At 38.7% G+C, this 14,919-nt stretch overlaps 1 protein-coding gene across 8 annotated transcripts in view; it reads left to right on the top strand.

Moving 5' to 3' along the window:
- LOC139952615 (protein 4.1-like) overlaps positions 1 to 14,919 on the top strand; it is a 69,957-nt gene that overhangs the window by 43,753 nt on the left and 11,285 nt on the right. For 5 of the 8 annotated variants that reach the window (XM_071951813.1, XM_071951809.1, XM_071951808.1 and 2 more), the window contains exons 6-14: positions 1,771 to 1,846; positions 2,786 to 3,010; positions 4,804 to 4,891; positions 5,933 to 6,085; positions 6,741 to 6,838; positions 7,469 to 7,641; positions 8,166 to 8,308; positions 9,047 to 9,133; positions 11,323 to 11,421. In XM_071951813.1, coding sequence (XP_071807914.1) covers positions 1,771 to 1,846; positions 2,786 to 3,010; positions 4,804 to 4,891; positions 5,933 to 6,085; positions 6,741 to 6,838; positions 7,469 to 7,641; positions 8,166 to 8,308; positions 9,047 to 9,133; positions 11,323 to 11,421 — 1,142 coding nt within the window. The remainder of the gene's footprint in view (positions 1 to 1,770; positions 1,847 to 2,785; positions 3,011 to 4,803; positions 4,892 to 5,932; positions 6,086 to 6,740; positions 6,839 to 7,468; positions 7,642 to 8,165; positions 8,309 to 9,046; positions 9,134 to 11,322; positions 11,422 to 14,919) is intronic. The other 3 variants (XM_071951811.1, XM_071951810.1, XM_071951812.1) reach the window with 2 other exon arrangements.

Raw genomic sequence — 14,919 nt, 5'->3', positions numbered from 1 at the left:
CCTGATTCTGCAGAAAATTAAAGTTGAAAATGAACCAATCTTTCCATGTTCTGATGAACAAATTTTAAAATCTCTCTGATTTGCACAAACCTCCGTGTTTGCAAGATCCCATTACTACTCCACAACATTCTAGAAATAAGCTGGTATGAATCTAGAAAGTTTGGGTAATGACTGTATGTACATCAATGTACACAGTACAAACAGTCCATGTTCTATAAGGCATAACCATACTCAGGCCTGTATGCTTCGTTTTTGAAAAGGCAAGGGCACCAAGGCATTGGCAAGGGGCACTGGAGGCAATCGCCTCCGTTGCCTCCGTGAAGTATCAGGCCTGCGTGACTTGTTTATTTTACATCACATTACAAGGGCATACAGTGTACACAGTAGGCGCCTTGACCCTGAGTTCTTCAATACACAAGGGGCTTTGCAACTCATTTCCAATGTTCTAAATGACAAGATCATTCCAAGTTCAATAAGGCACATTTAACCATACTTGTTTATTTTACATCACTTTACAAGGGCATACAGTGCACACAGTAGACGCCTTGACCCTGAGTTTTTCAATACACAAGGGGCTTTGCAACTCATTTCCAATGTTCTAAATGACAAGATCATTCCAAGTTCAATAAGGCACATTTAACCATACTTGTTTATTTTACATCACATTACAAGGGCATACAGTGCACACAGTAGACGCCTTGACCCTGAGTTCTTCAATACACAAGGGGCTTTGCAATTCATTTCCAATGTTCTAAATGACAAGATCATTCCAAGTTCAATAAGGCACATTTAACCATACTTGTTTATTTTACATCACATTACTAGTGCATACAGTGTACACAGTAGACGCCTTGACCCCGAGTTTTTCAATACACATGGGGCTTTGCAATTCATTTCCAATGTTCTAAATGACAAGATCATCTGTCATCCTGCTAATTTATTACCTAAGGATCAAGCCTTTGACTTTTTGGTAGAGCCTGAGAAGACCAGAGTTTGTTTAGATTGGGCGGTTATGACTGGTGGATTCCTCTCACAGGATTACCACATTCCATTTCAGACTTTTGGGGTATTTATAGATTGTCCCCGATGACCTGAAGTTTTCTTTACAATCTGCGAAAAGGGAGTTTCGTTGGGAATTGTAGGTGTCAAAGGTAGCACAGTGGTAAAATTGAATCAATCAATGTAGGGATGGTTTGTGCCTATTTCAGGCAGGGGCCTTGAGGGGTCGCAAATCACTCGATGAACTAGGCCTTGGTTTTTTTTTCCTGATTTGTTTGGGTTTTTTGAAAGAGTCGATTTTTTGCCCAAATGTTCAAATAGATTTGAAATGGCAATTAATGGTTCTGTGTGTTGTATCCACTGCCCAGTGTTGATATTTGTAAATATTTTATAATGATCGTAATTTCTTATATAGCGCTATATCACACTTGAGTCCAGGCCTGTATGCTTCGTTTTTGAAAGGGCAAGGGCACCAAGGCATTTTCCGTTTGGTAAAGGGCACCCTATGATGAAATTGCAAATTTGTACTGGAGCATTTCAAGGGCACCAAGACAATGACCAGGGGGCATGGAGGCAATCGCCTTCGTTGCCTCCGTGAAGTATCAGGCCTGTGAGTCTATCTCAAAATGCTGATTTTGTTTCCTACAAGGTATGCGGAACCATGTCCGAAATATAAGACCCATTTATTTCAATAGCACCACGTAATGGTTTACAATGTCTATTACTGAGAATTAACCACGCCTTTTTATTTCTTTGTCTTTACTTTTCCAGATGGTCCTTGGATGTTCTACTTCAATGTCAAGTTCTATCCCCCAGACCCAGCCCAGCTTAAAGAAGACGTAACTAGGTAAGTTACTCATCAGTCAATAGACCATATTGAATAACCCCTTTTTTGCTATGAAAGTCGCCATCTTGTTGGGCAAACCGTATGCGCATCTAAACGCATGTACATCAATGAAGCAGGCATCACGCAGCATTCCCGGTTTGATTTCTACGGCGCATGCATGCACACACGCACGCACACTCGCACTGACGCCATGTTGTAGGACAGATATTTGAACGGTGACATCATACTCAATACGGTCTATTACTGAGAAAGTCTAGGGGCAACGTCACTCGAGGCAATTTACTGGCAACCAGTTCCAGCAATTGCAAAGAAGAAAAGACATCCATATTCTTCTTTGTAATAGATTATTATTCAATCCTTTTGAAAAAAACTAAATTATTTGAAATAATGAAATAGAAATTCCTGATGATGGTTAACAAATTCATAAGGTGTTTTCATCTAAACAACAAAAATAAAATGACAAGATGAAATGTTATTACTACTTTACTAAATTTTTCATTAACCTTGGCTGACTATTAGAATAAGGCCATGTCAAATTGAATGGCTACGGCTAGATTTCTGCATCATCATGTGTTGAAGCATAGGACATCCTTAGCAACACACTTAGCAACAGTTATAGCCGTAGTTGTAGCCACCAATTCGGATACGACCTTACTGTATTCTCAATTATTTGATGGGCAAATAAGCCCAGTTTTTTAGTTTGAGCAGAAAGGGCCTGGTTTTGACATAAAGAGTCACATGTACGAATAAGGTCATGTTCGAATAAGTGGCTACAGCTAGATTTCTGCATCATCATGCGCTGTAGTATAGGACGGCCTTAGCAACAAACACACTAAGCAAAAGTTGTAGTTGCCAATTCCAATACTGCCTTACTGTCAAATTTGTTTCTCATGCAAACTTGACACATTTTCATCATCTTTATCCCTCCCCCCCACCTAGATACTTCTTGTGCCTCCAGCTTCGTGACGATATACTGAAAGGCAAACTGCCATGCTCCCTGGTCACACACGCCCTACTCGGGTCCTACGTTGTTCAAGGGGAGCTTGGAGATTATGACCCGGAGAAACACGGCACTGACACTAGCTACCTAAGGGAGTTCCGCTTTGCTCCTAATCAGGCTCATGAGCTGGAGGAGAAAGTGATGGAGCTTCACAAGACCCACAAGTAAGAAAGGAAAGATCGGCGTTAACGTCGAGTTGGTCTATGCAAAGCATTTGAAAACAATTTGTTATGAAATGCATATGGTTAGAAAGATATTTTCAAAGTAGAATATAATGATACACACAATTATGCCTCGAAATTGCATGGTTTTCCTTAAACGTTGTTAACTAACACGGCACACCATTTCGTAGAGTCAAGTTTTTGACTCCATAAAAAGGCAGACCATGTTAGTTCGCAAAGTAAAAGGAAAACCTACTCTCTTTCGAGGCATGTTTGTGTGGATTATTATATTCTACTTTTAAAACATCTTTCTAACCATATTAATTTCATAACAAACGGTTTCAAATGCTTTTCATGGACCAACTTGACCAATACAAGGCAACGTGTCCCTTTCAGCAGTATTCTGAAATTGTGTCCAGTTTTGTTTGTGTAGTAGTTGATTCATGTCAAATAACTTGTCCATATGAACTTGTTTTCCCTAAATGCCCCCCATGCCCCTCTGCCATGATAATGAGGCCGCTTGTTTATAAAGCAATTTCAACTCTGAACTCTTCCTTGATTGATACCTAATCCGTAGGGTAAGTTTGTTATAAATTGCCTGTTGAAATATGTTCATTCCTTGCCTGGTCAGATTTACCACCAGCTGAAGCAACTGAATTAACCTGACTAGACTAAACTATAGTGGGCCCAGACATGGTCAGAGATCAGTGGGTCTAAACCTACCCATAATTGATTCAGCCTTCTACTGTGATATGTTTGGGTGTACGGTTTTAAAGGCACGGGGCATCTTTGGTAATTGTCCAATTCTCTCACATGTTGTATCCCAACATACGCATAAAACAACAAACCCGTGAAAATTTGTTCACCGAAGTCGCAAGAAAATAATGAAAGACTACAGCACCCTTGTTGTACAAAGTTGTGTGTTTTCAAATTCCTGAAGTCTTTCTTAGATTCAAATATTTTAGTGAGACTTTACCCCTTTCTCAAAAACTAAGTTGTATGTACTTCAGAGGGAGTCATTTCTCACAATGTTTTATACTATCAACGCCTGTCTCTGTTGCTCATTACCAAGCAAGTTTTTATATGCTAATATATAATTTGAGTAATTACCAAACTTGTCCGGTGCCTTTAAACTCAGGCTTGGAAGGGACAATATGCTAATTTAGATGTCGAATAATGTTAGCAGCTGTTGCTCGCAAAATCAATCTAATATCAAGGCTATTAATAAAAACTTGAGTAGTTTTTTCCCCCAGTTGATCCCACAAAATGGAAATGATTTTTGTTCAACCCTAAGTCATTACTTTTACCAGACAGAGATAAACAAATGATGCATCTATGGAATGAGTCTAATGGTATCAGAAGATGTTGATTAAATGCACTGGACACCTTTAGTAATTGTCAGATACTAGTATTCTCACTTGGTGTATCCCAACGTGCGTAAATTGGTCATCGGAGTTGCAAAAGAATTTAATAAGAAAAAACACCCTTGTTGCATTACTTTGTGTGCTTTCAGACGCATAATAAAAGGCTTCAGCTGAAGTCTTATTATTTGAGTGAGAAATGACTTCTTTCTCAAAAACTATGTTACTTCAGCAGTAGCTGTTTCTCATAATTTGTTATACTATCAACAGCTCTCCATTGCTTGTTACCAAGTAAGCTTTTATGCTAACAATTATTGGGAGTAATTCCCAATAGTGTCCAGTGCCTTTAAAGTCTGTAATTCTATTTCCCTTCATGATTTCCAGATGGTAAATGTAAGATAACTCAAATTAATTTGTTGCGGTTTGTTTCCCTAGGGGACAGACACCAGCTGAAGCGGATTTGCATTTCTTGGAGAACGCAAAGAAACTGGCCATGTACGGTGTAGACCTTCATCATGCTAGGGTAGGTGGCTGTTTATGTGTTGGGGGTTGTGAGGTTGTTATCTTGCCCTTTTGAATTTGGGAAGATGAACAGTTTGTAAGAAAACGGTTTCCAAATAAGTATTGCAACACATAGTCAGTTACTAGTTTCTACTGTACAAGTAGTTTGTGTACCACCTTGAGTAGGGCTACTACATTTCATAGCAAATTGACTTACAGGGGTTGTGTATTAACAACAGCGAGCAATTGCCTGCCAAATAATGGCTCAACAAATATTCTGCTGTATGTTTGGCTGTAACTCTGAACTATGTGTGCTAGCATGATATTCTTCCTTCTTTAGCCTGATTTCCAGGGGGAAATAATAATAAATATTAATAGTAGGTATTTGTAATGCGCCAAATCAATCTTTACAGATGTTCAAGGCACAAGCAGAGACAATGTAAACACAAAAATACATGTACATATCCAGTGAATGCTAAACAAACAATAATAATAACACCATTTAAATACAAAAAAACAATGGGAAGAAATCAGAGGAGGGAAATCACAACCAGACCTGCAGCATTGAGCCAAAGAAAGTTAAAATGAAAATAAAAAAACCTGTGAAGAAATAGCCTGAGGGAAACCACAACCAGACCTGCAGCATTGAGCCAAAGAAAGTTAAAATGAAAATAAAAAAACCTGTGAAGAAATAGCCTGAAATGACTATTACAGCATTAAAGCCTACACCATGTGTACATGAAGGTCAGCCCTTATATTCAACAAAATGCTCCTACTTTTTTCAAAGGACCAAATATCATGCCCGTAGCACACAGTAGCCACTTGTGTTGTCAGCCCAATATACACACCAATCCAGGCACGCACTGGGCGTTGAGCATCGCGCGCCATTTGCTGCGGTGTCTTCAGTGCGTAGATTATGCACAAGGACACCGCAGTTGTTAAATATTTTCAATAGAGGACGCCACCAATTTTGTTTCGTCGGATTGGTCTATAGATTGAAACTGGTAACAATCCCTTTCTCTTTGATTTGTTTTCTTACCCCCCCCCCTTCCCCCCACCTCAGGACTCGGAGGGAGTTGACATCATGTTAGGAGTATGTGCCAACGGTCTTCTTATCTACCGTGATCGCCTGAGAATAAACCGCTTTGCCTGGCCCAAGATTCTCAAAATCTCCTACAAGAGAAACAACTTCTACATCAAGATCAGACCTGGAGAGGTAAGTTGTATCTTGATCCTCAATGCCTGGAGTTTCAGTTGCCCTGGTCTCAGCCTTGGTGCCCCTTTGAAAGTCACAGTTCATACAAAACTGTTCCTGCATTAGCCAAGTCTGATATTTTTTCTACTTAACTCTAATTTCCGATTTCATTTACGCTCAGAAACAAAATGGCAACATCTTTATTATGCCGCTAGCTACCGGGCAATCTTGGTAGTCTAGTTGGTAAGATACTGCTCTAGAATTGCTAAGGTTGTGGGTTCGGATCCCACCCATGTAACATGCCTGTGATATTTTTTTCACAGGACTCGGGGAAAGTACTGAGTATACAGTGCTAACACACATCGGTGTATGGGTAAAACCAAAATTTCTCTATCCCCGATGCAGATTTAACATCTATGGTCTTTTCTTAAATCTAACATGCTCAAGTCGAGTAAAGCCTGGTTCATACTTCCTGCGAATGGGAATGTGATTTTGACATGCATCACTGTTTTCATAGCGAATGTTTCGCAGGAGTTGAGCACAAGTCAACTAATGCGAATGATTGTTTGTGAAATTGTGGCGTCAAAATTCGTATTGCATTCGCTGTTGCCAAAAGGGAAACTGATGCTGACCGGTTTAATTGTTGTAACTGTCATAACATTGTTCTCCCTTGTAGTTTGAGCACTTTGAAAGTACTATTGGCTTCAAGCTAGCTAATCACCGAGCAGCCAAACGCCTTTGGAAGGTCTGTGTGGAACACCATACTTTCTTCAGGTACGTCTTACGTCTTATCATTTGGAATTGTCTTGAAGCTTGTGACATTTTAGAAGTAAATCAACATTGAGAGGAGGAGATTTCAAAACCGTTAGTTAAAAAAGTTACAGCCAAGTCTCTCGATTTTGCAAATGCATCTGATCTCTTATCTTTTTCACTGCCATGGGTAATGCAAATCGTTAGAGATTTCTTTGGTTTGGGGTTAAACAAAGAAAAATTGACATGAGCGAATTTTAAACCACAATCGCTGGATAATGTGCCGCCGCTCTACCAACTGAGCTATCAATAGCCCTATGTTGGCAGTCTCCCTATTTTGTCATTATCTTTGTTGGGGGTGCCAGTCAGGGGCCGAATAACCATAGGGGATCACCAGTTTTAGACCTGTATGCTTTGTTTTTGAAAGGGCAAGGGCAACAAGGCATTTTCTCCTTGGTAAAGGGCACACCCTATGAGGAAAATATTAATTTATACTGGTTTCAAGGGCGACAAGGCAATGTCCAGGGGGCATGGAGACCTTCGTTGCTTCGATTAACTATCCGGCCTGCAGTTTTCTTCTTTGTGATATATTAAGATTGTTTTTATAACAATTCAAGTTTTGATGGCACGTTTTGTCTGATTTTTTTTCTTCAGATTGGTATCCCCAGAGCCGCCACCAAAGAGAACACTTTTCCGTCTAGGCTCCAAATTCCGCTACAGTGGCCGTACACAGTTCCAGTCACGCCAGGCAAGCTCCACCATTGACCGAGACAACCCTAAGTTTGACCGTGCACTCAGTGGACGTCTATCAAGGAGTATGGATGGAGGTTTGTGGCTTAGGGTCTCTCAAAGCAGATTCCTGTTCTTTTGGTTATGTTTGTTTATTTGTTTGTTTGTTGTTAAGATGATCTTCGAGTCGAGAGAACTCGGCAAACTCCCACAAGGGGATATAAACACCAAGCTGGCAACAGCCAATCTCTCTCATACAAACATTTGTTAAAGGTCAAAGATTTTGTATTGCACAGATTAAGAAATTTTGATTCAGTAACTAGGCAATAAATCAGCGATGAGCTTGTGCCATTCGAACCTTGTAAAAGTCCTGCACTTTAATAGTCTGCCGGCGCTTAAAAAAATGTTCCTTGTCACAGAAAATGAGAGGTACGGTGGTAAAATCTCAAATAAAGTTTTTTTTTTTATGTTTGTAAAATGGTTTGACAAGTCTTGATAGCAAAATATGTAATGTTGCTGCGATTGCACGATGGTTCATTTCAGTATAATACAAAGGTATTAGGCCTGACAGTAGCAATAACTCCTATTCTTTTTATTTATTCTGATTTTTTCCCCCTTTTAGGATACGGTGGACCTCTTGATCATGAAGAACGCCCTGATGAAGTAATCCTAGCTGCCCAGGCCAGAACAGAGGAAGCAGAGCGCCCTCGCAGCCAGTTTGAGCAGCAGCTCGAGTACGCTGATAACGCTGAAGATGAGCAGAAGGTAAGGGGGATTGCAAAGCTGTGTATTAAGTTTCTCATAATCAGATTGTCTTCAGTTTCCTAGATTTTCCCGTTGCTGAACTATTACGTTGGTGTGAGGGATGAATTGCCCCTGAAGCCCGACAAAAGGTTACCTAGTTGACATAACTTCATCAAATATTTCCATTTTCCCCATAAAGAGCAAAGTTTAAGGCCTAATTATGCATGGACACTTTTATCAGACTAGAATTGGTGTGCAGGTGTCCCGAGCACTATCTCCTTGATTCAAAACAAAATGAAGGAGTCACTTGATGATGGCTTTTTAACCAATCCGGCTTTGGCTATGGCTAGATTTCTGCTTCATCATGCGTTGAAATATAGGACATCCTTAGCAACAGCCATAGCTGTAGCTGCCAATGCGGATACAGCCTTAGACTCGATGAGTGTGTGGTGTCTAATGCTGCCACCCAGCATTGAACTTGTTTTTGCACACAAAGCAACTTGGAACAAAACGTAGGTTCCTGAATGCACTCAGTTACAAGTTTTAGGTCACAGCATTAGTCCCTGAGGAACCTTTACAAGCTTTAAAACCTTTAAAAGTGACTCAACGAATTTGGTATAAAACTTTGGTACCAATCATTAAGTGGACACCTAAACGTAGTTCCAAGCTTGGAGATTACATATAAAGGGATCCAAAGTGTGTACTTATTTATTTTTCTCCATCACTGGTTTCGTGACCCCCCCCCCCCTTTCATAAAAGTTACATTTTGTTGACTCTGACGATGATGAGAAAGAGGAAAACAAAGAAAATGAAGGGAACAAAGAAGAGCAGGACGAGAAAGATCTGGTATGTCAATGGTCATCTGCTTTTCGGAATGCAGCGTGATGCATAACCTAATTTACATATTAACCAGAATGCACAGCTGTTTTCCGACGCTCGTCCATGGAGCGTAGAGTTTGCCACTGATTTCTGTAGTGTACTTGAACATGTAGGTGTGCATTGTAGTCGATTCGAGTTATTAAACAACAAGGAGTACTTGTGTGAGAGGTTTCTATTTCTAAATTCTGATTGCATATTTCTCCTTTATCTTAGACAGAATGGAATGCCTTAGAGTTTTTACGTAGTTTGAATGCCTTTATCAAGCTCTAAACTATCTTTAAACGCTACAATAACATGTCGGGAGGGCAATTTATTTTTCAGATATACCTTAGTACAGGAGAACTCTGTTAAAATTAACCCTTCTACTGTTTTTCCATTAAGAATTACAACTTTATGATAAAGTGTTGGGGAGGCGCAATTTATTTTTAAGTTATACTGAAACTGATTTGTTACAAACACAATTAATAAGGACTTATACTTTGTCTCAATAACAAACTTTTATATTCAGGAAAGGCTTGTGTAGCTTGTAGATGTGTATGTTTGAAATCAAAGATTATAGTGTTTGTTTGTGAGGGTTTTCCTAACTTTTAACAAGGTCCCTTCATTTTCTCTCTTAAATCAATACCCAGACTCTTCCCTGACTACTCTCACACCATTCTAACCCTGTTCCTGTGAAATTGCTTCCCTATCTTATTATTCCCCTAAACATCCCTTATAACTTTCCCTTCATCTTAAAGGCAGTGGACACTATTGGTAATTACTCAAAATAATTATCATCATAAAACTTTTCTTGATTACAAGTAATGAGGAGAGGTTGATGGTATAAAACATCATGAGAAACAGCTCCCTCTGAAGTGACGTAGTTTTTGAGGAAGAAGTAATTTTCCACGAATTTGATTTCGAGACCTCAAGTTTAGAATTTGAAGTCTCGAAATCAAGCATCAGAAAGCACACAACTTCGTGTGACAAGGGTGTTTTTTCTTTCGTTATTATCTTGCAACTTCAATGACCGATTGAGCTCAAATTTTCACAGGTTTGTTATTTTATGCATATTATGTTGAGATACACCGACTGTGAAGACTAGTCTTTGACAATTACCAATAGTGTCCACTGTCTTTAACTTCCTTGTAGAAGCTATCTTGGTTTTTCAGAATTGTTGTAGATTTTACACACATGATGCAAAGCTGCCAACTCTCCCTGATTCGTCAGAAAGTTCCCTGAAAATAAACCAATCAGTCATGTTCTGATGAACAAATATGGAACTTTTTCCTATGATGATGAATGTAAAATCTTCTTGATTGTTGTACTCGATTTTCCTGATTGTACAATGCAAATGTTGGCATCTCTGCAAAATGCCACATAACTCTGTGGTCCGTAGCATTGTATTCCAAGCATGTTTCCTAGTCCTTCACTTCCTTACACATAATTCTAGATCTAGCTTGGTCTTCACTGCCTCCGTACAGCTACAAAGAGCCACAAGAGTATCTGTCACACATGTGTTTATATATGGGACAATCTGTGCCTTCAAAATGCCACGCTTGTGCATTTGACACAATTCTGGGCCTTCAAAATGCCACGCGTGTACACATCAGGCTTTTGAAAGTCCATGCGGCTCTACTTATGCATCTTCAAATACCACTCACGGTATTTTGTTTTGTCTTGGGGGAAAAAAGCAAAATAAATCATAAAGAGTGAATGATGCAATAATTCATTGTGAAACGCACACTTTTGCTTTCTCATGTTTTTTTGTGCTAAAGTAAGCACAACAACCTGTTTACAGGCATTTCTTTACCCGCTATCTGACGCGTGGGGTTTTGTGTAATCTTTTGCTTAAGACGCTGTTGTAATTTTTCATATTCACATGCCCTTTTGTGTTTGACAATATTAAATTATAAGCTGCTATAAAGAGCTGTTATGTTTATATGCAATCTGTGTAAGATTGAGACTTAACGTTTACTCTTAAGCCTTTAGCATTCATGTCTGCATGCAGCTTTGACTGCTCATAAATCAGTATATTATGCAGCTGTCCAGTGCCAGCAGAAAGTAGGACCATCAAATCAGTCTCCGATGCGACAGCCACCTTTATTTTCTCTCACTGGTTTCAATTTTTCCATTTAACGATACCAACCCCCTTCCCTTCATACGCCTGCTCTCAGTCTCAGGACCATGACATTACTTCCGACGAGGGCGATTACGATGGTGTAGACCCAGAGATGGCCGAGAAATTTGAGGAGATCAAGATGTCGTACTTTTCGGTCTGTTATACACTCTTTTTCTTTTTCTTTTCCTTTTATTTCCCTTTACTCTCTGTTGGGGCTCTCACTGACCAAGGAATGTAGGCATGGAATATCATTTTGTTACACTTCAACATCTGGGCCCAATTTTCATAGAGCTGCTAACAAAAAGTAGCTAAGCATAACAAAATTATGCTTACTAGAGTAAGGTTACCAGCCAAACTACAATGCCTCAAGTACAATTTATGACTGGTATCCTGCTTATTTCTGCTTAGCACAATTTTTTTTATCAATATTTGCTTATAGAGGTGCTTGAGCACAAAGAGCAGCTGAGCGTAGCAAAATTATGCTTACCAGAATAAGGTTACCAGCATAACTACCATGTCTCATGTACAATTTGTGACTGGTTTCCTGCTCATTTCTGCTAAGCAGAAAATTGCAAAGAAAAAGAAAATAGACCACCTTCTTGTAGTTTTTCATGATCGCTGCTTGTAATGTTTCAAGAGTTATCTTTTCATGTCAGAGGTCAGTGGGAACCCAACTTTCTGATGAAAAAAAAAAGCGTTAACTCAGCATTAAAAAAACAAAAACCCCAAACACCTTGAGCGTCCAGACTTATCAGTTCCAGTCCCTGCATCTTTGTGACCCTCAAAAAAAAGAGCGCCCTCTTGTGGTTTGTGTAGTGTGTTGATATTATTTTGCTGCCGAGTGTTACAAAGTATGGCGCAGTAGGGGGTTGTTGTCATTTAAGGCTTCATCTACCTCGTTTGTGGAGTATACCCTGAACAAGGTACTTCAGGGTATAGTATACCCCAATTGAGTTAGTGCAGGGTATAGTTTACCCTGATGAAGGTAGTTTGGATGACAGCAACCCTACAAACCAAAGTTGTGTTATTATTTTAAGCGAGAGCATGTTTGTGAAGTGTCATTTTATTGTGTGAAATAAACTTTTTTTTAAAGGGTGAACAAATCATCTTCAGAACGATGCCAACATTTCTTGCTTAGCACCTGAAAGTGTTGCTTATCAGAGTAGGGTTACCAGCCAAACACCCATGTATTTGACTGGTTTCCTGTTGACTTCTGCTAAGCAAATGGATTTACTGCTTAATGGAATGAGGCAGTGGCTGTTCTAAGGGTCTTCATCTATTTAAGAAAAAATTGGTTTTTTTTGCGAGTGTCATCATTCTCAAATAATATTTTTTTAAGAGCACACGAAACAGAAATTTGAGCGGATAATATACATTTTTCAAACGTACAAATATTCAGAGTTTGCCAAAAGAACTTTTCTTTCTTCTGTTCTGTTTTCACTTTTTCTTTCTTTATCTGTCTGTGGTCAGTATGCCTTGCTGTTTTAATTTTGTTTCATATTTTCTTTTTGTTTTGTTTAAATTGGACGGTTTATAATCGGTTGTTGTTGCCCTTGTTTAAAAATGATCAATGTCGGTTATTTTTAGTTCTTCCCATTCTCAGATATGTGCTTATATTAATTAGTGTATGAGCACCATCCCATTCACATAGTCCATAAAATGATTTGCATGAGAAGTGTTTGTTATTAGCGATTTTTATTTTGAGTTGCATGAATTCCCTTGCAGGATAGTTGAAGCTGGTTCGAGAGCACCTTGCACTGGTCGGATTGTAGAATTCAAACCCACCTTTTTTCCCTCCGATTTTAGCACAATTTATTTGATTAATATCATCTTAAAGGATTCAGGTACTTTTTCAAAATGTCCACATATTTACATTAAACTTACAGGGTTTGAAGATAATTATAGTAGAAAGCTTCCCTTCAAATAATACTAACTGAGGTTGTGTAGTTTTGAGAAATGAGTAAAACATGTCACAAAATAATTTAGTCCCAGGAAGACGAAAATTATTTTAGCATGTAAAATCCCATTAACCAGTTATGATATTACACCAAAACGATAGCATAACTGGTTAATACGTTTTTACATGCTAAAACTGAGACGTAAATTATTTGTTTTACTCATTTCTCAAAAACTACAGCACCTCAGTAAGTAAAATTTCAAGGGAAGCTTTCTACTATTATAATCTTCAAACTGTATAAGTTTAATATAAATTTGAGGGTTTTATGTTAGGGAAAAGTACATAGACCCTTTAACATTATGACACTCTTGAAAGAGCTATCTGGTGGCACTTGAAGCAGGGTTCTCGTTCAGTATGTTGAGTCTTGATAGAGGTTCTTATGACAATATTGTCGCCCTCTCTTACTTTCGGCACCAAAGCTTCAATTCACACTTCAGAGTTTTACATGTATATATCTACAATGTTTTTAGCCTGAGTTTACCAAAAGACACTGGACACTATTGGTTAGTACTCTAAATAGTAATTAGCACAAACACTTATTTGGTAACGAGCAATGGAGAGCTGTTATAAAACATTGTGAAACAACTCCCTCTGGAGTAACGTAGTTTTTGAGAAAGAGGTAATTTCTCACTCAGATATTAAAAGACGTCAGACTTCAAACACTTTTTAGGCATCTGAAAGAAAGCACAGAATGTTTGCAACCAGTGTTATTTTTCTTGCACTACTCTCTTGCAACTTTGATGACTAATTGAGTCAAAATTTTCATAGATTTTTTATGTTATGCATTTGTACATTTTATACACCAAGTGAGAATACTGGTGTTTGACAATTACCAAAGGCGTCCAGTGCCTTTAAGGAAAATACTCGTACAGAAAGATTGTCTTGTTATAACAATAATGCTATTCAGCGACTTACCCATCCATCTTTTCAATCCTTACAATTTTCTTCTCTATCTGCCCAACCCCTACCCTCCCATCTCTCTTCCAAGATCAGCGTCAATATTTGTTACTTTGAGTTCCCAAAGCATGGATTGTCATCTAACAACGTGTTTGGCAACAATTAGATGTATTTATTAATTTATTCATAATTTCTTTCGATCACCTTTTAAAGTGATTTTTTTCCCACACCGTATACATTCTTTTTCCAGGTGGTGTCAAATTTGTTTGTAATTTTTGTAGTATCGTTCACTTATTACCTCACTGGGATATATCTTATCTGATCAACCTTAGTGGTGTACAAGCCTGGAATTACATATAGAAGCCTCGACCTCTATTGCCCCTGGTCTTGGCCTTGGTGCCCCTTCAAAAGTTTCTTATAGACTTAAAGATTTTCTAATGGAAGTGCCATTTGTGAAATGAAAATGGCCTTGCCCTCTCAAAGATGAAATTCTAGGCATGGTGTGGTCTATCCTTTCTATGGGCAGCATGAGTACTTTGGTTTTACACAACTTTCTTACATTTTCTAGTTTTGTTCTGCACTTGGGTCATTGTTTAATTTTGATAAAGTGACTATCGTCATGAGGTAAAATTTCCATCCCTTGAAGATCGGTTTCAATAAAGTTTTGGTTCTTTTCCACACCTTAAATTGTTTTGCAATACCCCCTCCCTCTTCCCCAAGTAAGGAAACCACCCCAGAATGAAACCAACTGTAAACATGTAATGGTCACAGCATTTAACAAATGGAGGATTGCACATA

Source organism: Asterias amurensis, chromosome 20 (genome assembly GCF_032118995.1).
Source record: "Asterias amurensis chromosome 20, ASM3211899v1".
Taxonomy (NCBI): Eukaryota; Metazoa; Echinodermata; class Asteroidea; order Forcipulatida; family Asteriidae; genus Asterias; species Asterias amurensis.
Note: the sequence above shows the minus strand (reverse complement) of the source record. Positions and strands in the feature narration are given on the sequence as shown.